Below are 22019 nucleotides of genomic sequence, written 5' to 3' on the forward strand. Positions count from 1 at the left end.
ATTTATTTTAAATTCAAGCTCAAACATAATATCTCTCGGGTCACGCTAACACTCACGGACATCTGAATTTTTTTTGAAAATGTTGCTTGATCTTATGACGTGTGTTGGTGGTGAGATTCACTAGACCACCTCTGCCTTGAGCATGTTGGGGTTTTCCAAGAGTACAGCACCAAATAGTTTTTTACATGGTAATAACATCACTCAGCCTGCTATTCCACATAACCCTGAAGTTCTTTAGTTGAGGTATTGCATAGACAAGTTGGAGTAAGGAGTGATTTTTGAGAACTTTATTGTCCATTTTACTGTAGTTTCAGTTATGGAAACACCTATATGCTTGAGATACGAGTACAGTGTTAACATAGCAGAAAAAGTGTTTACAATTGAAATACTCTAATATAAAAAGGTAAAAATGATTTTGTTTATTGTATTTAAGAGTCAGTGTAAAAAGTCCTTTCGCAGTATCACTTAAATTTGTAAGACAATGAAGTGCACAAGAAAACTTCACACTGTATATTCTTCCTAACAGTTCTCTCTCCTGGGATGTTTGGTGCAACTTGACTAAAGATATACAGAAACTCGGTTTAAATATCCTGAAGTTCCTCATGTCCGATATTGCTGCTGAAAACCAGGGTGTACTTTCTTCATCCTGCCCCAACTAGGTGGATTCTTTGTGGAGTAGCCATTGTAAGACTTTCCTTATGGTCCATAACTTGGAAACCAGCAATCACTGCTGGCACAGAATGACCTATGGCCAGACAGTCAAAATGCTTGTCTGGACGGTATTACTGAAACATAGGTGAGGGTTTTATTGAATTTCTTCCACTGCTGCTCCCTTTATAACAGGATTTTCTGCTTCTTTGAACTCCTTTGAGCCCGTGGTCTTGCAAAAGCCTGCAAGTGTTGTCCTGCATTCTTTGAAAGAACAGATTTGATTGAGAGAATGAGCGATCTCCTAAAGCTGCGTTGGTTGTGGGCACGTTGGACAAGCTGGTTCGTGCAGGTGAGTGAAAGAACAAGGAGGGGGTGTTACTGGGACTCAACTTCGTATTTCAGGACGTGTGAGTAAAAGCTGTGGTTGGCGTTCTCGTGCACCATCACAAACACCTCTCTGCATCCCGAAGTGTTGCAGGTTCCCTCCCAGCAGCCTCTGCTCTGGGTGAGAGGGTAAGCGTTCTCAGCCTGAACTAGCACCTTTGCGATCCCGTGCATTTTGAGTTTGAACTGGACGTTGCGATTGGCCGGCAGCAAGCCGGAGAGCGGCTCCAGTATCTCATAGTCTTCCACCCACTTGCTGTAACTCTGAGGGAAAGCCGGCCACTTCACTTCAGTGTTGAGGCAAGTGATGAGGTAGTTGAAGATGTAGTCGTAATTGCCAGGATCCGACTTCTTCTTGGCGTAGATTTTCAGAACAAAGTTCCCCGCGTGGGGCAGGTGGATCTTCAACTCGATTTGGTTCCCACGATGGATTTGCATGATGTGCCGCCTTCTCATGTCCTCTGTCAGGCTGCTGTTGTCGCAGTGCAGCGAGGCCAAGATGCTGATGTCTTTGCCCAGGGTGAAGGTGACTGAACACCGCCCGTCGTTGGTGTGGATGACGGGGTCGGGGTGTGACGGCCTGAGGAACCCTTGCCGCTCCGTGAACCAGCTTGGCCCAACAGGCTGGTGCAGGTCCTTTGGGAAGCGCATGGCCTTGTCCACAGACTCGCACTCTACGACGTATTCTAACACGCACTTGTAGACATCATCCGAGGCTTTGGAGGGCTTGGCAAAGATCTGCAGCTTGTGACTCCCTGTCTTCTGCGGGTAGACATCCAGCTTCATGCCGTGTTTTTTCAAAGTCATTAAACCGTGTTCATCTGTTCCCTTCAGCTTGAACGTAAATAACGTGGCAGAACGGCAATCCACTGATACAGAGGCTTTCCCGTTTACTATGAGATACAAAAGAAAAGGAATTGCGTAGGAATTTCAGTACATTTTTAGCATGTACACCCTGTTCTGGGAAGACTGATCTGTCCCAATAAATTGCTGCTTCTCTAATAGTGAAATAAAGAGTGGCAATTGACAGGTCATAGCTTGATAGCTGTCTGCTTAGACCAGTGTCCCTCAGAAGGAATGAAGGGAAGAGTGGCCTTTGTTTTGGAGATGTGCATTTATCCTATGTTGATATACACTGAAATGGAGCTATGATCCTATGGAATAGGAAAGCCTGCGGGAAATACAACTGGAAGTACCATCAGCCCCATGTGCTCAAGAAGGGCTTAATTAGCTGTGATGAGACCTGATTGCTAGTCCAGTAGCTGTTCCAAGAAGCTTCACAGAGAAGTGCAGGAACCCTCCAGTACGTAGACAGGAGATAATCTACCTCCCTATGAGCCTGTCCCCAAACAGCTTGAAGACAACATTAAGTCCTAAAATGTTGTTGCCTTAAAGTTCTAACTCTGTGTTCTTAGCATTCATAAATCAGCTGTCTGGTCAAATTCCTGCCGCTCTCTTAGAATCTGAGGGAGGTGATCTTAAACGTGGGCCCTGTAGTTCAGTGGTGGTACCTGGATAGTTTTACATTAAAAGAGCTGCTGGACTTACTCAGGGTGCTCAGTATTGCATAAAGAAGTGCCTGTTCAGTAATTCAAACTTTTGGAACATCATAAAAGGTTTTAATCTCATTTTCAAGCCAGACTTGCTAAGATATAATAGCAATACTTCTAATTCTGCACCACTGATGCTGGATGATAGAGTAACTCATCTTCAGCTGCTGACTGAGCCTTTCTTTTAGACCCAGGGGCTACAACAATTCTTCACAGCTTGAAAAAAAAAAGAAGGGGAAAAAAGAAAGAAAGAAAAAAGACCCTCCTCTGCCCCAAGAGCTTTGAGTGCACTCTGCTTGCCAGAACCGAGCTGGAAATGTAATTCACTGCACGCACGCCGGTGTGTGGTGGCTGTGGGGCTGCATAAAGAAGGATGCTCTGCAGCTTCCCCTCCGCGGGGTGTTACCTGTCCGGATGACAGCTGTCTCCGGGTGTGCCGTCAGCAGGCCCAACATGTAAAAATTACTGTTGTGCAGCATGTTGCTCTCAAAATCTTTCAGCGTCACGGTCGGTTTAAGAAGCTGCCAGTTACTGTTATCAGGGAAGTGGTTGTTAATGAACAGAGCGGGGTGAGTCAGAAAATAAAACTCATTGTACCTGGAAGGAGAAGGAAGAGATTAAAGGAAAATGAGTAATTATAAACAGTTAATTCTTCCCCTGCACAGGGGTGGTGGTTTCAGCAGGAGGAAGTCGGAGTGTTTTGGGCTGCTGGGAAACTGAGGTCGGTGGGTTTGAAATTTTCTAGGCAGAGAAGGAACCTGAGCTTTGGTCTTCTATTTCCAGGGCACACGCTGAGCTTTTGGACAAAACCCCCTGCAACCATGGGCTCCTGAAGAAAGAGGGAGGCACTGCTGCCTGTTTGGAAGTGTGGAGGCACCCCCTCTCAGGCAGCTGGAAGCTATCAATCAAGTGCCATGTAGTCCTGCATAAACTGAAGATGTGATAAGCAAAACAAGTTCACTTCTAGCAGTTACGCGGCTTGCTGCCAGGGCTGCTGCCTTTCTACAGGTACGTGCTCCATCCCTTGTATAGGCAGCTCAGGTACCTTGTTTGGGGCTTTGGGTCTTGCTGTGGGACCTAAAATTTGTCACTCTTGTTTCTTATCACACCCATCAGCTTTCTTCTGCCTATGGGGTAGGTTTCTGTATTCACATAGAGGATGGTTCTTTACCTGAAGGTGAACTTGGTGAAAGAATCGTCAACAGCACCACTTCCCCAGGTGCTATCGAGTAAATGCCACCTTCCATCAAGGTAGACGGCGTTCCAGGCATGGTCAGAGTCCCCTGTAAAGGTCTGCCCCATCTTGTACCCGTACCCCTTAGAGTATCCCGATAGCTTCATGCACTGGATTCCTGCAATACTAAAAGGAAACAATAAGATGCAGCAGGAAACTTCAGTTTTAAACATTTCGGTGTGCTTTTGTGGAAGGACATGAGGAACAAAGTCCAGCATGTCTGCAGAACTTCAATCCTGTAGTCAAGTGGACCATCTCTTCAGGTGCCTCGTTGCAGCTGAGTCCTAATGGCCAAGTGTGCAAGTGTACCTCTCTCTGAAAACTCCCAACTTCTGACCCTGGTGACAGACTATGGTGGTAAAGGTCTAGGTTATTGCATCTAGAGACAGGCAAGTTCTCCCCTTTGACCATGGACATCATATAGAGACTGTATTTTGCTGGGCTATGCTAGTGAATGGCTTCCTATGGGGTGGGCATGCGAGAGGAACCCAAGGTAACCCCCTGCCTGAGGGGTTGGGTAGGGGCTGGTTTTTCTCGTAGTCTCTGCACGGGCGCTTGGAGAGAGCGTCCCACTGGAGGAAGGGTCTTCGCTCTGCCCGTTTTCGCACGTTCCCTCTCTTTTTGCCTGATGCACCATCAATTCAGCGTTGATAGAGGAGGATGACAAAGATGAAGTGTGCTTAATTGCTCTGTCTTGTTACTCGGTGGAATCCCTTTGATGCTGTCCACAATTAGCCCGTGTAATTAGAAATTAAAAGTGCGTCTGTTCATGCTTGTGTTCTCTCTGTAACAGTAGACCCAGTGTTTGACACCAACTAAGACATCTTAGACCTCACAGGATTGTGGATGCTGGTTTAGTGTCCTGAAAGAGTGAGCTTATGCTTGCCCAGGGTACAAATGATTTAAAAACATTTAAAAACTCTTTTAAAAAACGTAATGAATACCTGTGTTGATGTGTAAATAAGATTTAAATAAGCAGTGTGTTAATAAGCTCTCTGCTGTTGATAGCAATGGATTCTAACATTGGCATCTTATTTCAGCATTAATCTGAAATTGCTTCACTTAGATTCACTCAGAGGATTGTCTTTTCTGGAGGATGGTATCGACATTTTTCTTCTTCATTGGAAAGCACGTTAAATGGAACAGCTACCTCAAGTAATAAACTGTGCATGCTGCAAGAGCAAGATTGTCTGCGTAATGTGGGTTTAACTCAGAAGAAAAGTGATATTTATGGGGAAGATAATTAGCCTGGTTGTTAAGATGTCGAGGTCTGATAACAGATACTGGCTGGTAATTGGCAGTGCAGTAGTGCTTATAGGGAGGACTGCTTCTTTCACGGAGATGATGCTGGTTTAAAGGGAAGGTGGTCACTTCAGCTTCTTATACACACTTACTGAACTCAAACCTGGACGTCTTTGTGTTCCTTAGTTATTTCCTACTCTTTCTTTAAGAGTATCAAATTAAATTCTTACATTCTTTAAGAAAGAGTATCAAAAATAGAATCACAACTGCAAAGGGCTGATTGAGAGCCAGCTGGGAGCTCACGCTGGCTCAGCTGGGAGCCTGCAGAGAGAAGGCAGTTATAGGGAGAGGAGAAACGTGGCAGCACCTCATCCCTGCTAAAGATGGTCAGAAGAGGAGGGAGTGTGCAAGCCAGCTCCTGTTTAGCGTGGTCACTGCCCGTCACACGAGGTATTCGAAGCGAGCGTGGCGAGCCTGGAAGGAATGCCATTGAGAAACCCGGTGTCGCAGGGGGTCTGTACAGCCTTTGCCAGCCCGCAGTCGCCCGTGAGCCAAATTCTAACGTGGAGCTGGGCAGTAAATCTGGAGCAACTCCACTGACAAGACTGGTGAGAGCTTGGATTTACATGGTGTAACTGAGACTAGGAGCTGGCCAGGGAACTTTAAGGAATATTTGATCCTTGGAGTTTCAAAGGGGCCTAACAGGAGCTAAGTACCAAATTCCCACTAATTTCATGGGGATTGGCATCTAATCCTTCTAGGCTTCTCTAGACATTCTTGTTAGCTGGGATATTCGGAGAGAACATTAAGGGACAGGTTCTGCTCTTTGTTCTCTCTGTGCTCTCGCTTACAGCGAATGTCAGCAAAGCAGCAAGAAGAGTTTGTGCTTGGATGTGTTCAAAGTTCCCAAAAGAAAGGTCAGAGCATTTAAACAGTGGTCTCTAGTAATGGACACACTAAAAAGTGGGCTAAAACATCCTGTAAAAGAACAATCCTATATTGATGAAAGACTGATTGTGTCTCTGTTCTTCTGTAAATGACTTTGTACAGGCAGAGAGAAGATCGAGCGGATCTCCAGAAATTCTTGAAGTGGCAATGTGATGGCAGGAGATGACCTAAATACAAGGTGGACTGGAAGAACTGAATTAAGAAACAGTTGGCAACATCTGCTTGGCGCAGCAAGGAGGTTAAAAGCTAAATTGCTTTTCTGCTTTAAAAAGAGTAGGAAATAATCTGGATCTTGCTATGGGTGTCACTGAAAGTCAGTGGCACCTCCTTCCCTTTGATTTCAGGTTGACTTTGATGATTTAATCTAAAAAAGCAGCAAATCTGGCTTCTCCAGAGGGAGACAGAATGGTTTATACTTGTGGTAGGTAGGTGTACGCTCCTGTGCCTGAAAGGAGGGAACAGCTACTGACTGTAGAAAAAGCACGAGGATGTGAAATCTGGATTGTTTGCAGACTAATTACGAATAAGGAAGAGCTAAGTCAGACCCACTGTAGGGAGTGAGGTCAGCTTTGCTCCCAAAGGTGGTGCTGAAACCTCTCAAGAGCAAATAATGGCTTTGCCTTCATTGTTAATTCTGGTAAGCGAGTTTCTACCCAAGTGCAGACTGCTAGGTTTTGCCCTAAATTGAATTCATGAATTTACACTCCCTGATTCTCTCGACCACGCTACCTCCTTGAGTTGATTGTCAGCTGAGAAGCCAGTTCTTGATAAATGCTGCTGAAATATTGGTCAGAAGCCTGTGTTTACGTTCACTGCTATTACGCCTGATGTTTGGAAGCTGGTGTTTTGTGGCCAGTTTCCCACTGTCTGTGCCCACCTTTCCTCTGTGACAGGAGCCTCAGCTAATGGGAGAAAGCCTGGCTGCCAAAGCTGTGGTCGGAGGTGACAGCGGTGTGTCTACAACAAGGATCCTTCTCCCTGCTGGCACTGGGACAAGTGGGATTCAATCAGTGTCAGCCGTTGCCTTCAGCAGGACCTTTGGGGGGACTCCTGGTGACTGGCAAATTGGGTTGTTTGTTAAAGTTGCCTCAAAAGGAGCTAGGAAAAAAAGGCACGTTAAAAGACCTTTTTTCCCCTCAAAACTCGGCTCTGAAAAACCTTTATATACGAAGATGCTCTTTGCCTCTTGCCTTTGTGCTCAGACTCAGCCTAAGGCTTGAACAGTGCACAGGAAGAAGGGATGAGGAGATCCCCTTGCAAGAGAGGGGTGTTGTCTTTGGTTAGAGTTTTTTTCAGGAAAGGAACTAAACCTTTACCTAATATTTGACTCTGTCAAATATAATATCATATCATATCTAATTATAATATCCAAACATAATATCCAGTAATAGGCTGGATGACTGGGAGGTTTCCCGAACCACGAAATGAATAAACCTGGAACTGAGGAATTAAGAGTAAATCAAGAGAGCTTTTAAATAGCAAAAGATATCCTTGGAAGGATTAATATTTTTAATGAACTAACCATATGCTTTTTATTGAACAGGTGCAAATTTCCCCCCCTTTTATCTGCTATTAACTGTTCCGTAAGATGCAGTTATAAATTCATACTTTGTCATCCTCTTTCTTTATTTTACTCTTTAGAAAGTAAGATCCAATATCGTGGGATATGTTAGTGGTTGGAAGCATTCACCGCTTTAGTATCTGGCACAGTATTTTTTTTTTTAAATCTGTCCTTTTCCCCGTAGATTTTGTGTGTTTCATGGTGAAAACCTTCCCAAATCTTTTTTTGGATGGTGCGAAAAGCCAATTGTTACTTACACATGGCAATTAATAACTGGTCTTTAATTTTTTTCCAAAGCCATCTTGTAAATGGAAGCTGCTCTGCTGCCTCAGCGGTGATGGACCTTGAGACTGACTGCAGAAAGCGGTGTGGTAAGGGGGAGGCAGTGTCCCCATGGGGCTTCTGTGGTGGAGAGGTGAGGGCATCTCCAGAAGGTTTTGGGCAATCTCCTTCTGGGACTGTGCCTGCCTCTTGCGTGGGAGCGTGTTGGAGGCAACACTCCTCCTTGTTTAAGCCTTGCCATGCTTTTAACCTTCACACACAGATACTCCAAGGAAAAACCTGGCTCCTTCTAACCAAATTAGCCCTGTGTTTTCATCTGCCATTATGTTAATGCAACGCGAAGCTCAGCAGATGGCACAAAGTAAATTATGCTGGGTGGAGGGGGTGGAGGAGGAGGCAAAATTGACCTTTCTGGGACTTGCTGTTTTTCCACAGCATGGTTTGAAAGCTCAAGTTCCACATCCTGCTTAAAGTCACATCAGTCAATGCAAAGGCAGACAGAATAGGCACAGAGATGACAATGAATGTTAACTCTCCCTGGCATTGAACGTTCCTGAGCTTAATTTACCTGCACATTTGTTCAAAGAGCCCAGCGTATCCCTCACAAATGCTCTTCCCCGTCTGAAGCACATCTATGGGTCTGCTCGACAGCTGGCTCTTGTTATGGTAGCCCACCACGTCGTATTCTGCGGGAGGGAACACAGAGGAAAAGTTCATCCAAAAGCCTGAGGCAATGGGATCGCCGGGCAGCAGGAGCGACGCTTGGATGGCTTTTCATCTCCGTGAGCAAAGAGAAACGAGCCGTGGCACCTCCTGCACGAGGATGTCGTGGGTGACTGGTGGGGGGAGAGGGATGAGGTCTATCTCAAGAGCTCCTGGTGAAAAACAGAGCCCTGCATTTGGAGGAGTCGGACTCGTGCTGCTGTCAAAGGAAAACCATTGAGCTTTTTGCACTCTTTACAAGCAATTAGTATTAAAAATACCTGGAGAGTAGCTTGTTGGGAAATACGTGAAACGAACTGGTCCAAGTGAGTCATATTAATACCTGGAAGCGTAGGAAATCTTAACGTGTTTAATGAATGCAGAAAAGCGGCACAGCAGGGTTCCTTCAGACAGAGCTTGAGGAACTGGTCTGGGAAGGTTAATTCAATACCAACCAACCTTGGTCACGTCCATAACCTCTTTCTTAAAATAAGAACATGTTTTTTCTGACAAAGCTCCTAAGGAATGCTGCGTCAGCTGATTCACCCTCCCTTTAATGCTGTGCAAGAGGGGGAAAAAAAGCTGGCAACACGCTGGATCGGTGCTTTGATGAAATGCTGCAACTGCTGGTCTTTTATCTGAGGGGCTCAGCTGACGGTTGGCTCGGGGGGCTCTGGGGAAAGGCTGGCTCTGTGGTCCTGGGCCGTTCACTGGGCCACCAGCAGAGCTGCAGAGCACTTTGAGGGGTATGGAGAGCTAGCTGGCTGCGCGTGGCTTTGTATTTATGCTAGAAATAATAGCTAAAATAATTTATTGTAGTGCTACAGCTGCATGGAGGTAGCAGTCCAGCGCAGGCAGGGATTGAATTGGGTGGGAAGAGGTGCCCAAGGAGCAGCTTTTTCACTTGAAATCCAAACAAGGAGTTTATATCGTCAGTGCTCTTCCAGGAGAGATACATTGCGTTTTTGTGAGCCGATTTCAATTCATAGCACTGTGTTTATTTCTCATGCATGTAAACAGGGGCCAAAGATGGTGTCAAAAAATCTTCTGAGGAGATCACAGCGTGCCTGTCGGGGATCAGAGACGTCCCATGGAGGCGTGTGAGGTGAATGGACCAGCTCAAACCAGGCCGTTCGGCCAGCGATCGCACCGCGCCAGTGCCCGTCAGGGTGCACGAGAGGTGAGGGAAGGTGTAGCTGTACTTCTGCCCCTCTGCCCCCAAGAGTTAACGGGAAAGAAACATTTTGGCATATGCCATGCAAAATGCAATCTGGTTTCCCCCCACCAAGGAGCCTGGGGTGACAAGAAGCCTTTTGCCCCCTCTGAGGTGCCAGACTGGAGAGGCTACAAATGATGCTGCCTCCTCCTGTCTTGTCCTCCTCACATCTCTTGGTTATTTATTTCTGAGAGGCCAGTGGTGCCTGGGTTGGGGCTGGGTAGGAAGGGGCAGGGGAAAGAGAGTGATTGCAGCTCTCATGAAGGGTGCATGCACAGGCAGGGGTGGCAATCGCGCAGGTGCCAGCGTGTTGTATGAAAACTGGCCTCTCTGGTGGGCTGCGCTGGTGTGGCTGGTGGACGTGTCAATGGGATGAAGGCGGTTAGGTAGCGGCTAGAAGCTGGAGCACGGGAGGTATCCACAAAACACAGGGGCAAAGCTGGTAGCGAAACAGCCAAGGGAGTGTGGGAGGCAAGAGGGCACCTCGCCCAGGACAGGCTGTGCTCAGCACCGGGCTGTCCAGGCTGCTCCTTGCGAGGGGTGGGCTCCTGCCCAGAGGAGCTGCAGAAGCAGCTGTGATGACACTGAGCTGGGCAAGGCAGCTTGGTGGTCCCTGGTGGAACCTCCTCAACTGAAGATCTCAACCTACCTATGTGATGGCATATCCACATCCATATGGCTCGGACTTTCTCCAGATCAGTCCGGGCTTGTTTGAGCAGGGCTTTAACGAGCTCCTCTACGCTGTTCTTGACGTTTACCTGTTTGTGAGGAGGAAGAATTGCATGATCGTAGTGAAGAAAATTGCTATGGTAGTTCCCTCTTCCTCCCTGCTCCCTTGTTTTTCGAAAGCTAGTGAGATCCCACCTGCCAGGAGACTGCTCGAGCTTCATTAAAAACAGAAACACAAAGCTGGGGTTCCACGTTTCGAGCAAGTATTTTTGGTCGTAGTTTCCCTCCTAGAGTGGGATCTCTGTTGCTGATGTTTGCAGGGAGATGGTTTTTCAATTTTTTGGGAGATGTTGAGGCACTTGCCCCAGACTAAGCCGGTATTAATGCCGGTAGCTCGGTTTCAAGGAACGTCCCAGCAGGGGAGCTGGGAGGAGGACAGAGGCAAAAGCAAGACTTACTTTTAACGCGTAGGCATCCAGCTTCTCAAATTGCTGCAGATCTACTGGCATGGATTTCAAAGAGGATTTGTCCCATGGATATGCTGGGAAGAAATGAGTTGTCATTGTCTCGGGAAGGGAGGGGGTATTTTTCCTGGCTGTACCCTTGGACAAGGGGACATTGCGGAGCTCCTGCCCGACCCGTGGAGGCATCCATCAGCGGGTGCTTAGGGAGCAGAGGACACGAGGGCCCTGCCAGCTGCGGGGAAGGCAGGAGCCATCCTGTCTAGTCTGGTGTAATTTGGGTATTGCTGGAGCGGGAGGTGCCCCTGCATCCTTGGCACTGTGTAACAGCACAGAAAATCCCAGGATATTGTGTGGAGGAGCACGGGATACAACGCAGGAGCATCAGGGAAAAATCTGTGCTGGGGAAACCCTGGCAAAAACGTGGCTTTTTAAAAAAAAAAACCACCAAAGAGCTGCACGTCTTCAGCAGTTTTGCTGAAAGCGGTGACTGTTTTGCACGGCAAAGGGCCACGATGCTGCAAGAATTCAAGCCCATGAGAAACGTCACGTGGGGAGCGACTGGCGTGGAGCTGGTGTGCCTGCCCCTCTGGGTCTTTGCAGGCTCTAGGTTCCTGGTTCTACCCAGTGTGAATACAGGGTTAATAACTTGCCCTAATTAATCAGGTAACTTGTTTTTTAACAGCCTCTGAATGAGCTGACGCTGTTCTCTCTCCTCAGCGAGCCACCCGAGTGATCCAGCTACAGCTCCGTATCGGATGGACGTCTCCCCTGGCCCGTCGTCTGCTCAACGCTCCCTTTTCTCCTGAGCTGGGGAGAGAAGAATTGGGCTCTACAGCAATTTCTGCCCCATCATGTGCTGTCAAAGCCATTCAGGACTAAAGAGATTCTTCTAGCTATCTCGGTAGGATTGCTATTTCTCTGAAAAAAAAAAAAGGATTTAGAAGAGCTCACAAGGTGAAAATGCTGTTGCGTGACTCCCGAGTGCTGGGAGAGGGGAATCGGTGGTGCCGTAGAGCTGCTGGTGCCAAGGAGAAGCGAATGGCCTTGGGCTGTGCGTGGGGGCACGGAGGCTTGGCCTGGTTGTGGGCTGGTTTATTTGTGCCCCTTGCTAAGCAAGCGGGACGCCCCTCCGCTGCCCGCTGGGCAAATGCCGTGGGAGCGGGATGCACCAGAGGCTCCGAGAGCATCCTGCCCTAGCTGAGAAGCCAGCACTGCTGCTGAAATCCATGTTTGTCACCTGCTCCTTCTCCATCTCCCCAAAATGTGGCTGTGGCCCCTTTGCCACCAGCTCCAGGTGGCCAGAAGTGGTTCCTGACTTGCAAAGGGGTTTTGTTAACGTGAACCCTGCTCTTCTCCGAAACCCTCTGCCCCAGGGAGGGGTTATGGGGCATCCCGGTGACGGGGTGGGTGGGATGCAGCACCCATCTGCCAAAACCAGCACGTACACACACGGCATCTGTTTCTTCACCAGCCTTGTTTGTTTGTCTCTGTTTTCCCTGAAAAGGGCTGTTGGGCTGACCTAGAGAGCGATAAAGCAGATTTACGCACGTAAAGGTTCCCACTCTTTACAGCTCTGAAAATTACTTTTTGCCTCTTGGGAACGGGATGGCTTTTTTTTAAAATGAATTATCAGTTCTGGGCTTTGCCAGGTTATAGATCCCGCCGTGGGATCCCACGTTAGCCTGCCTCAGGTGTGGAGCCTCAGGGGGAAGATCTTGGGAACGTGGGACGTTCCCAAAGCCATCCCCATCCGCCACCCCGACCAACGGGGGGGGGTGGGAAGCTGGATGTTACTGGTGGTAACAGGAATTAAATCCCTTGTCTGTGTGCTTCAGTCGAGGCTTGCAGCAGGGTAAGCCCTGTTTGTAGGACTGAAGGGCTTTCTATGTGGGGCTGCCCGCATTGTGCCCCACCGTGCTGCTGGCATGGGGCGAGGGGATGGCTGATGGTTACCGTGCAGGTCTTTTCCTCCCGGGGGCCGTGGGGCTTCGGTCCGCTGGAAACCTGGAAAATTGGGAGAAGGGAGCGCGAGGTGAGCAGGTGTCGGCAGGAGAAAAGAGACAAACAGAAAGAAGCGATTTTGGGGAGCAGAACTGGGTGGGAGAAGAGGAAATGGAGGCGTTTGCCCGTTCCCTTGCATTCGGACAGGGGTGTCAGCACCCTGCAGAGCGTGGGTGCTGAGGGCAGAGGGATGGAGCAAGCTGCCCTGACGGCTGCTGCGCCCTGCATCCCCTCCCCGCTGCCCTGCAGCCCTGCAGAGGCCGCATTCCCCGGCAGCCAGGCATCTCCTGTTCCAGCCCGAGGGCTGGGGACACCTAACCCCTGCCCACCACCAGGCCAAACCCCCCGGGCGTGGAAGAAGGGAGAGCTGAGCGCCAGAGCTGTTAGGTGATAACCCTGCAGAGAGCTCTACGGCAGCTGGAGGATTTCTGAGGGATGCTGCAGCCCCAGCCTGTCACCACCCGCCTTATCCTGGAGCCTGTGGAGGAGGAGACTCCCCTTGCCCCAGGAGCAGGAGGATTTTTCTCCTCAAGCCCCAGGGGCTGGCAGGGTCCAGCAGCATCTGCCTGGCAGGGAGAGCCAGCTCAGGGGTTGGCATCCTCTCCTGGGCGAGGGCTACCTTGGAGATGCGCGCGTGGCAGAGCAGAGCCTCACCTTTGTTGTCCTGACCCGTCAGGCTGGGCAGCCTCTGGGGACCTGCAACAACCCATGGTTAGTGCAATCATGGCAAGCCCTACCCCAGCTTGAGGGGTGCAGCATCTCCCCGAGCTCCCCAAGGGCTTCTTGCCCTCCCTGCTCCCTCAAAGGGAAGGATGCGGCCCCTTCGCCCTCCTGCCTGGACCCGCTCAGCCAGGATCCAAAGCTGTACCTTTGCCAAAGGAGAGCTTCTTGAAGAGCTGCGGGGCACTGTCCTTGGGATGAACCTCCACCGTCACTTGGGTTCCTGCAAGAAATGATGACAAACTCCCTAAGAAAGGGAAAACTAACCAGGGCGTGGAGAAGGGCAGGATTCCCTGCCGAGGCATCGGTTCTTAACTTTAGCTCTGGCGATTGCGAAGGTACCGAAGCGCTCGGCTTTCCTGGCAAAACAGCACCCTTGAGATAAACCATATGGCCAGAAAGCTTCTGGTCACCTCCGGCGTGATTTGTAATTCTCAAAAAAATCAAAGCCAGCCCGTTATAGCCTAATGGGTGATAAAGTGGATCGTAAATAAAACAGGGGTCCTCAGCGAGGATTAGGTGGCAGCTTAAGAAAAAGGTTTATCACCACATTAAACAGCTCTTGATGGAGATACGGTAAGCAGAGAATCAATTTCATTCATTGATTTTTCTTGGAATCAAACAGAAAAAGGCTCAGAGCTGTGAAAATGGTTTGACTTGTGATATTAAAATCCTTGGCAGAGGCCGTTGCGTGTGAGAGGCAGCGTCCTGGCAGAGCTGGGAGTGGGACTTGCGCTCTGCGTGCCCTGATGCTCCAGAACCCCCTCGGATGGAAATCTGGGGGGCTTGTGTTGAGAGTTTCATAGTGAGAAGTGCAAGGAAAAAAATTAGGGAGTGTCTTGTAAGAATTACCTGAACTTTTTCAGAGACACTGCATTATTTTTTTTTTTTTAGCAACTATTTCAGAAGGTTTTGCAACCACTGAGGTTCCTTGGAGGCCCTCAGTGTGCCCGTGGGCTCCCCGTTCCCGATCAGACTGAGGTTACTTTGGAGACTGAAGGTCAAGATGTTACTGCGCCTCGGGGCTGCCATCCAACTGCACGTGCCACCTCCTCCGGCTTTATCAAGAGTCTCAGGACATCTGGGGTTTTCCTTGAAAGCCAGCTCTTGAAACCAGCTAATTAGGTAGGAATCTGCACGTTCCTCAAAGAATAAGTTTTTCCTCAGAGTTTAACTTTAGAAAGAAGTTGGTTTTTTATCTCCTGTGATTATGCAGAAAAGTTTGATGTCCTTTAAAGCCCCAAAAGCAGAAAAACCTTAAAAAGCACTTTTAAATCCTAGAGTTGTACTCCAGTTCTGGGATGCTTGCATGTATCGGGGTGTCAGGATTGGAGCTGGTTGGTGTATCTCATCAGTTAATGCAAAGGTAAAATGAAGTTGTTTCTCAGGGACATCACTCTGTGCAAACAGTATCATTTCATTACGATTTCTATATTTTCAGGGCTCCTTTTTTATTTCTAAAGATAAAAATAATCTTTGGGTTTCTGTGAGTTTTCTTGCCAGCTTCCACTTTCTCAATTTTCCCCCATAAATTAAAATTCTTTGCTTTCCAAGAAGCAAATTTAACGATGAGGAATGCCTTCTTCCAGTAAGTTTAAAAGGCATTTAACAAATGAAAAAACGTAATTCCACAGAAATTTTTCAAAGTGCTGCATCTATCGCTTTAAAAACTAATGGTCTGAAATGGTTGCTGATGTCTTTATGATGTTTTTTTACTGTTCCTCATCAAGACATCCTTCATAAAGAATTTCTCCTTGTTCTTCGTGTCCAGACAAGTCCTTGGCCAGGGGTGCTTTGGGGTGCAGCTGGCCCAGCCCTGCCCCTGCTGTGGTGCAGGGATGGCTCCTTGCAAGGATCTACCCTATGAAAGGGCTTCTGCACCCAGCTGTCTTAAGCTAAACTCCTGCCAATATGATTTCATCCAGCCCTTGCACCCTTCCGTCAGCACTGGCAGAGCTGACCTTGGCAGGAGTGTGTTGTTATTGTGCTTTCTGGTTGCATCTGTGCTACGTCCTGGTGGTCAGGGGGATGGTGGGAACCCAGGTGCTCCAGGACCCACGTCCACGCACCCACGCTGAAAGACCCAAGGATTCTCCAGGCTCCCCTGGGATTTTTAATTCTTTATGCTCAAGATGACAAAATTGTCAGGGTGGGGCTTTTTTGGGGTGTTCTGAGGTTATTTTATTACAGAAAAATCTTGAGCGGGAGCTCACTGAGGAACCGGTATCCCTTGGGTCACCACTTACCTTCGTTAGAGTACGAAGTAACGGCTTGTGTCTGCTTGCAGGGCTCCCTGGAGACTCGCCGGCCTGGTTGCACAAAGAAAAACATCTCAGTGTGTTGAAGAGAGCGGAGTTGCCCGGCGCGGAGGAGGACTAAATCTGTGCCTTTGCTCAGCAGCAAAGTAAGTAACGACACAAGAAGCCCGACCCCGTTCTCTGGCTTCAAAGCCCGATTGCTCGTGGTCCAGGGGCGCCTGGCCCCGCTCCAGAGGGATGCTCCAGCCTGGGGAAGGGCTGGGGCCAGGGTGGGGGGTTAGGGTGCTTGGGCCAGCGGGTGCGTGTTCGGAGAGGTGGGTGGGTGGGAAGGGCAGCATGGGGGGCTTGGAGGAGATGAGGTCCCTGAGGGGGAGTGCTGGTGTGGTTGTCAGCATCTCATCCTCAGCTTCATCTCTCTCCCCTGCGCTCTGGGAAACCCTGACCGGGTCAGTGATGCCGGCTGCACCTTGGGGCAGAGGGAGGTGTGGGGAGCACCCGGGGACCACGCAGTTGTGTGCAGCGTAAATCCGCCTCCCTGGGGTGCCCTGACAGCGAGCCAGGGCACTCGGCAAGTGCCAGGCGACACCGAGCCCCGGCTCCTGCGTGGCTCTGGGGGCTCGAGCCTGGCCGGCGGCGGGGTGGATGTTGGCCAGGGCCATTCTCGCTCTCTTTCAAGGCGTCACAGGATCGCTGTCCTGCAGGGGACAGAGCCCTGCGCAAGGAGCCTGGTGCTCCCGGCTCATCCCGAGGGCCGGATACCATTCGCACCCCGCGGCCCGTGACGGATGGGATTTTGCGGCGCGGCATGGGGCCGCGGCCCGCGCGCCTCGGTGGGGCTGGGGCTCGGCTTATGTCACACAGTTTGTAAATATTGCGGCGGCACCAGCTGCTGCACAGTGTCGGAGGCTTCATCAAGATGCTAACGCGGCTGATGGAGGGGGAATTCATTAACCCCTGCGGCGCTCGAGGAGCGAAAGCTCTGCCCGCTCCTCTGGCGTCTGAATTCCTTAGTCACCCTCACGGGGGTTTAAAATGTGCCTAAGGTAGAGCTGCAGGGAATGTGCATGCTAAGTACTCCTGCCATTAGTTCGGGGTGGCGAGTGATCGATACAGTCTTCCCACTCCTAATGGAGGCTCCGACTTGTGCTCTGCAGCTCCTGTCGCAGACCCTCTTGAGCATGACGGAAGAGTGAGAGCGTGTTGAATATTTATCTGCTTCCTGGGGTGGAGGCTTTTGTTATCTGGTCTCTGAGACTGTCAGATTTGTAAAAAAACAAATCTCCAGAGTTGTATCTTGGCATGAAATATTGCGCTCACAGCCTGCGCGCACCGTCCGGCCACCACTGATTTCAGAGGGGCTTGGACCAGGGCTCCTACCGAGCATCGTGCTGGGCACCGCCGGGGCTTTTGCGTGCTGCTCTTGCTTGGCCTGTGGAAGGAAAGGTTCCCTGTGCACCCCAGAGCCTGCTTAGGCTGTGGGAGTGCTGGGGAAGTCTCTGGAAGCTCAATCTGCAACCTGAGCAATTCGGGGCACTGAATTTCCCCTGCCATCAGCTGGCTGCGAAACGTAAGAGCTCCGTGCACCTGAAATATGACCGAGCTGCACAGCAGCTCGCAGGAGAGTCACCTGCAGATGGCCGTGTGCGGGCTCTGTCGTGAGCATGGACGAGAGGAAACAGCCTCAAGTTGTGCCAGGGGAAGTTTAGATTAGAGATCAGGAAACGTTTCTTCACCGAAAGGGTTGTCAAGCACTGTAACAGGCTGCCCAGGGCAGTGGTGGAGTCCCCATCCCTGGAGGGATTTAAAAGCCGTGTAGATGAGCAGGAATGGGACATGGGTTAGTGGTGGCCTTGGCAGTGCTGGGTTAATGGTTGGACTCGATGGTCTTAAAGGTCTTTTCCAACCAAAACGATTCTGTGGTTCTATGTGGAGGGGACACTTCCCGTGGCACATGGCCTCCATCGGAGCCCCCCAAAGTGCTGGAGAGGGATGGGTTGTTGCTCAAGAGGCACAGCTGGGTGCTAAAAGCTTGTGAAGGGGTTTGGCGTACTGGGTTAGTCTGTCAGCAGAGCGAGAAGGTGACGTACCGTTAAGGTCTCTCCCCTGAGGTGGCTGTGACCTGCCGTTCCCATTTCCATCGTCCTGCAAACCTGTAAAATATAAACACGAGGTTGGCAGGCTGTCCTCCTGCAATGATGTTCTGGCACTGCCTGGAGGCCAAGCACCCCAAAACCTTCCGTGTAACCAGGGTGCCATCGGGATCCACCTTCCCTGCCTCGTCTGCAGCGGTTGTTGCAGCCCCTGTTGCTAGAGCATAAGATACCAGGAGGAAGAAAGTGCAATAGTCCACGTCCAGGTTGCTTCCATAGGGCTTGCTTGTATTTGGGGAGGTGCTGGATGCCGTGTTAGATGGAGCGCAAACACAACTTCTGTGTTAGCTCTGCCTATCCTTGCTAGCCTGGAACGGGTTGTCTGAAAATGTGTCTTTCCCCCAAGATTTTAGAGCAGGAATACTCCTTTTTGTCCTGTTACTTCTGCAGGGAGGGTCCCCTTGCAGAGCACAGCCTTTGCTTTTTGGAAGATCCCCTGAAGGATAGGAGCTGGGCCAGGGAGACCGTCCCAAACTGTAGCTATAAATGGCTCGGGGTAGTCATCCTTGGAGACAAAGCTTAGACACGCTTCAAACAAAACAGTTTTGCCCCTGTGCTCCGTTGTAGTAGGCGCTGGTCTGGGGTGAAACTGCCGAGCTCTTGCCCTGCTCCCTGGAGACAATGCCTAGAGAGCCCACGGAGGCATCTCGGGGCCACCGCAGGGACAGAGCGAGGTGCAAACGTGGTCCTGGGATTAGTGTGTGTGTGCGTGTGACCTCCTGGTGCACCAGAGCCAGACACTGACGGCACGCGGCACGCACCGTGCACGGGCTCTGCTGCACCGGGAGCACTGTCTTCTGCAACAAAAAGCCTCGAGTTTGGGATTTTTGCAAAGGAAAAAAGGAGAGAGAAAGGGTGGGGGGAAAGCCTAAACCCTGCTCCCAAGCTGCTGCACCTGCAGCCCTCCCCTCCCTCGCACCCGCGGCGGCCAGACGGTACCTGCGCCGCGGCCGCCTCCCGGCTGCCTCTCCCGCTGCCCTTTCTGCTTGCTTGCTGTCTCCTCAGGGTGGACGATGAGCAGCAAATTGATGGTTACGGTGCTGGGGTCTGCCTTAAAGTCCATGGTACCCATCAGAGCATGGCCGGGGCGCCGGCCGTCCCGCGGAGCTGCAGCCGCTGCGTGTGTTTCCCCCCCAGGGAAAGGCGACGCGCGCTCCCCGCCGAGCCAACTGCACCATGAGCGCTCGGCCAAAGCCCACCCTAATGAAGAGGTTACGAGTCACCTTGGAAAGGAAATCGCGGGAGGGATCCGGTTCCTAAAGCAGAGGAAGGAGCTGCGCTGCGGCCAGGGCGGGGGTCTGGTTTCAGAGCGTGGCCCCAGCTCCCCCTCCCCTCTCTCTGCCCTTTTCAGCTTTAAGCACTTGTCTACACTCAAATCCCCCAGCAGCACTGTTCGCTGGGGAGGGGGGGGATCCGCTTCCTGGCGCTGGCAGAAATCCTTAAAAGGCTTTCTCTTTTGATCCTCTCCCCTGGCAGAAACTTAAAGGATGCTTAGGAGTATAAATAATAACAATAACTGCTGCAGGAGGAGGGCAGCAGCTGCGGCGGGGAGAAAGGGGCTGGAAGCGGGGCACGAGCAGCCATTTGCGGTGGGGAGGATCGGTCTCCGCAGGGCCGCTCGGTGTGCGGAGGGACAGCAGCGAGGGGAAGGGCAGGGTGCGAGCCAGCCTGTCCCAAAGGAGCCAAAAAATACCCACCTCCCTCTGTCCCCATCAGCCTGCGAGCCCGGGTAGCTGGGGGCTGCGAATCAAAAAGGAAAGCTGTGCAAATCCCCAGCTTTCTAGAGCCTCTCCTGGCCCTACAAAATGGGGGACAAGCAGGGTTACAGTGTGGGTTAGCAACTGGGCTCGGCGGGCCCCTGCAGCTCGGAGAAGGGGCTGGCAGGGAGACGCTGTCTAATTTTACCGCTGGCCCCCATCCCGGCCGCAGGGCCAGCCCCGGGCGGCTTGGCCGGGGGTCCCGGGGGAGCGACGGCACCTGTGGGCTCAAGGGCTCTCCGGCAGCGTTGGGAAGGGCTGCGGGAGGCACCGGCTGGCAGAGGGGGGGTCCGGGAGCTCGGCACGGGCAAGGTGCCTTTTTGTGGGTGTCGCGAGGGGTTTTCAGGCAGGTTCCTCTGGGGAGTTGTCCTGGATCCGCAGGCAGGAGCTGGTACTACTGCCCGGTGTTGGGTTACTCGTGTTTGGAGACACGGGTTTTCCCCGTGGATCTCTATATAAATCCTGTTCCCTCCCAATCTCCTGCCCCTTCTCTGTTCCTGAGCCCCTTCCAAAGCACGGACAGCCGATACACCCCCATGCCTGCCTGCAAATCCAGCCCTGAGCAGCTCCTCAGCATATCCAGAAATAGCGTACGTGGTTGTGGGGAACCTTCCTCCTCCCAGCTTTGCACGGTCCTCCACCCTCCGGGACCCCTTGGCTGTGCCCGCAGCACCCCTGCCAAGAGGGGAGCGTCAGGGATGGGACATTGCATGTAACCACCCGTAATGCAGAGAGAGTCCCATGTTGGGAGTGGATAACATTTTTGGGGTCCAGGCAGTGGTTTTGCTCTGTGGTTCGTGCATTGGAGCAGCTTTAGGTTCAGGGGTCTGCGGTTCGGCTGTGAGGAGCTGGCTGGAGGTGGTTAAACGTGAGGAGGAGGAGGAGGGAGGCACAGATGCGTGCGAGGCGCTGGGCTCCACCAGGCAGGCTTTCCAAGCCATCTGGGGCTTGCCCGTCTCCGGTTCAGGTCTCTGAGATTTATGGCTGGAGTGACTTTCTAATCACAGTTTCGCCATCTGCCTGGTGGCCTTTAGCACCCCCCTGTCACCTGTCACCGAGCCCTGCCGCTCCTGCCCGTGCCACCCGGCGAGGAGCACCCTTTCCTCCCCGCTGCCCCAGCCGCTCGTCTGAGGTGCAGCCCCTGTTCCTGTGGGTCCCTTCTCTCGCATCTTCCCGGGTGGGGATCTCCTGAACTACTCATCGGCACTGCCAAACCCTAATTCTGGTGTCATCCAGATCCTGCACCAAACTGCTCCAGCCAATGCATCATCCCACCAACCCACTTTGCGCCGCTGCTGCCTCCCATCACCAGTGATTTCCCTGCACGTCCTGGCTTGCTCCTCCAGCACAGCAGCTCCTCTCCAGGCCTGCTCTTAACCTCGTTCCTCTCTGGCTCCAGAAGGGTGATGGCTCAGTGACAAGAAGGAAAGAAGTCATAGAATTACAGACTGGTTTGGGTTGGAAGGGACCTTAAAGACCATCTAGTTCCAAGCCCCTGCCACGGGCAGGGACACCTTCCACCAGACCAGGTTGCTCCCAGCCCCATCCAACCTGGCCTTGAACACTGCCAGGGAGGGGGCAGCCACAGCTTCTCTGGGCAACCTGGGCCAGGGTCTCACCACCCTCGCAGCAAAGAATTTCTTCCTCATATCTCATCTCAATCTCCCCTCTTTCAGTTTAAAACCGTTCCCCCTCATCCTGTCACTCTGTGCCCTTGTAAAAAGCCCCTCTCCTGCTTTCCTGTAGCTCCTTCAGGCACTGGAAGGTGCTAGAAGGTCTCCCTGGAGCCTTCTCTTCTCCAGGCTGAACAGCCCCAGCTCTCTCATCCTGTCTCCTTAGCGGAGGGGCTCCAGCCCTCTGAGCATCTTCGTGGCCTCGCTCCAAATGTGGCTGGAGATATCGGTAAAAGCAGGTTTCAGTGGCGCAACCCAAGTCACACCAAGAACACGAGCTGAACTGGGTGCGGACGCCCAGATGAACGTTGTGGTGGCACTCGCTGATGTGGAGCTGATGGTTTTGTTCCCTGGCAGCTCTGAGCTGGAGCCTGCGCAGCTGAGCACGTGGCGGCCGCTGCTTCGGTCGCTGCTGGCGCTTTCCTTCCTGGTGGGCTGTAAAAATTAGTAGAGTCTGATTTTGTTCCTGTTGATGGTGAGCTGGCCCCGCCGCCACAGGCAGCAGCACCGCGGGCTGAGCACTGCTCCGCGCTCCTTCCTCCGACGGCCCCAGCTGC

The 22019-nt window shown here is 51.5% G+C and overlaps 1 protein-coding gene across 1 annotated transcript; it reads right to left on the reverse strand.

Annotated features, from left to right (window-relative positions):
• Positions 1 to 272: 272 nt before the first annotated feature.
• KY (kyphoscoliosis peptidase) lies at positions 273 to 19264 on the reverse strand. Its single transcript, XM_068421131.1, has 12 exons — positions 18972 to 19264; positions 17970 to 18032; positions 15871 to 15933; positions 13773 to 13847; positions 13559 to 13600; positions 12857 to 12907; positions 10898 to 10980; positions 10420 to 10528; positions 8421 to 8538; positions 3757 to 3945; positions 2992 to 3182; positions 273 to 1928 (listed from the first exon to the last, which is right to left on the reverse strand). Exons 1-12 carry the CDS (start codon positions 19102 to 19104, stop codon positions 1027 to 1029), a joined length of 2019 nt encoding a protein of 672 aa, XP_068277232.1. The 5' UTR covers positions 19105 to 19264; the 3' UTR covers positions 273 to 1026.
• Positions 19265 to 22019: the final 2755 nt, after the last annotated feature.

Source organism: Nyctibius grandis, chromosome 32, assembly GCF_013368605.1.
Source record: "Nyctibius grandis isolate bNycGra1 chromosome 32, bNycGra1.pri, whole genome shotgun sequence".
Classification (NCBI taxonomy): domain Eukaryota; kingdom Metazoa; phylum Chordata; class Aves; order Nyctibiiformes; family Nyctibiidae; genus Nyctibius; species Nyctibius grandis.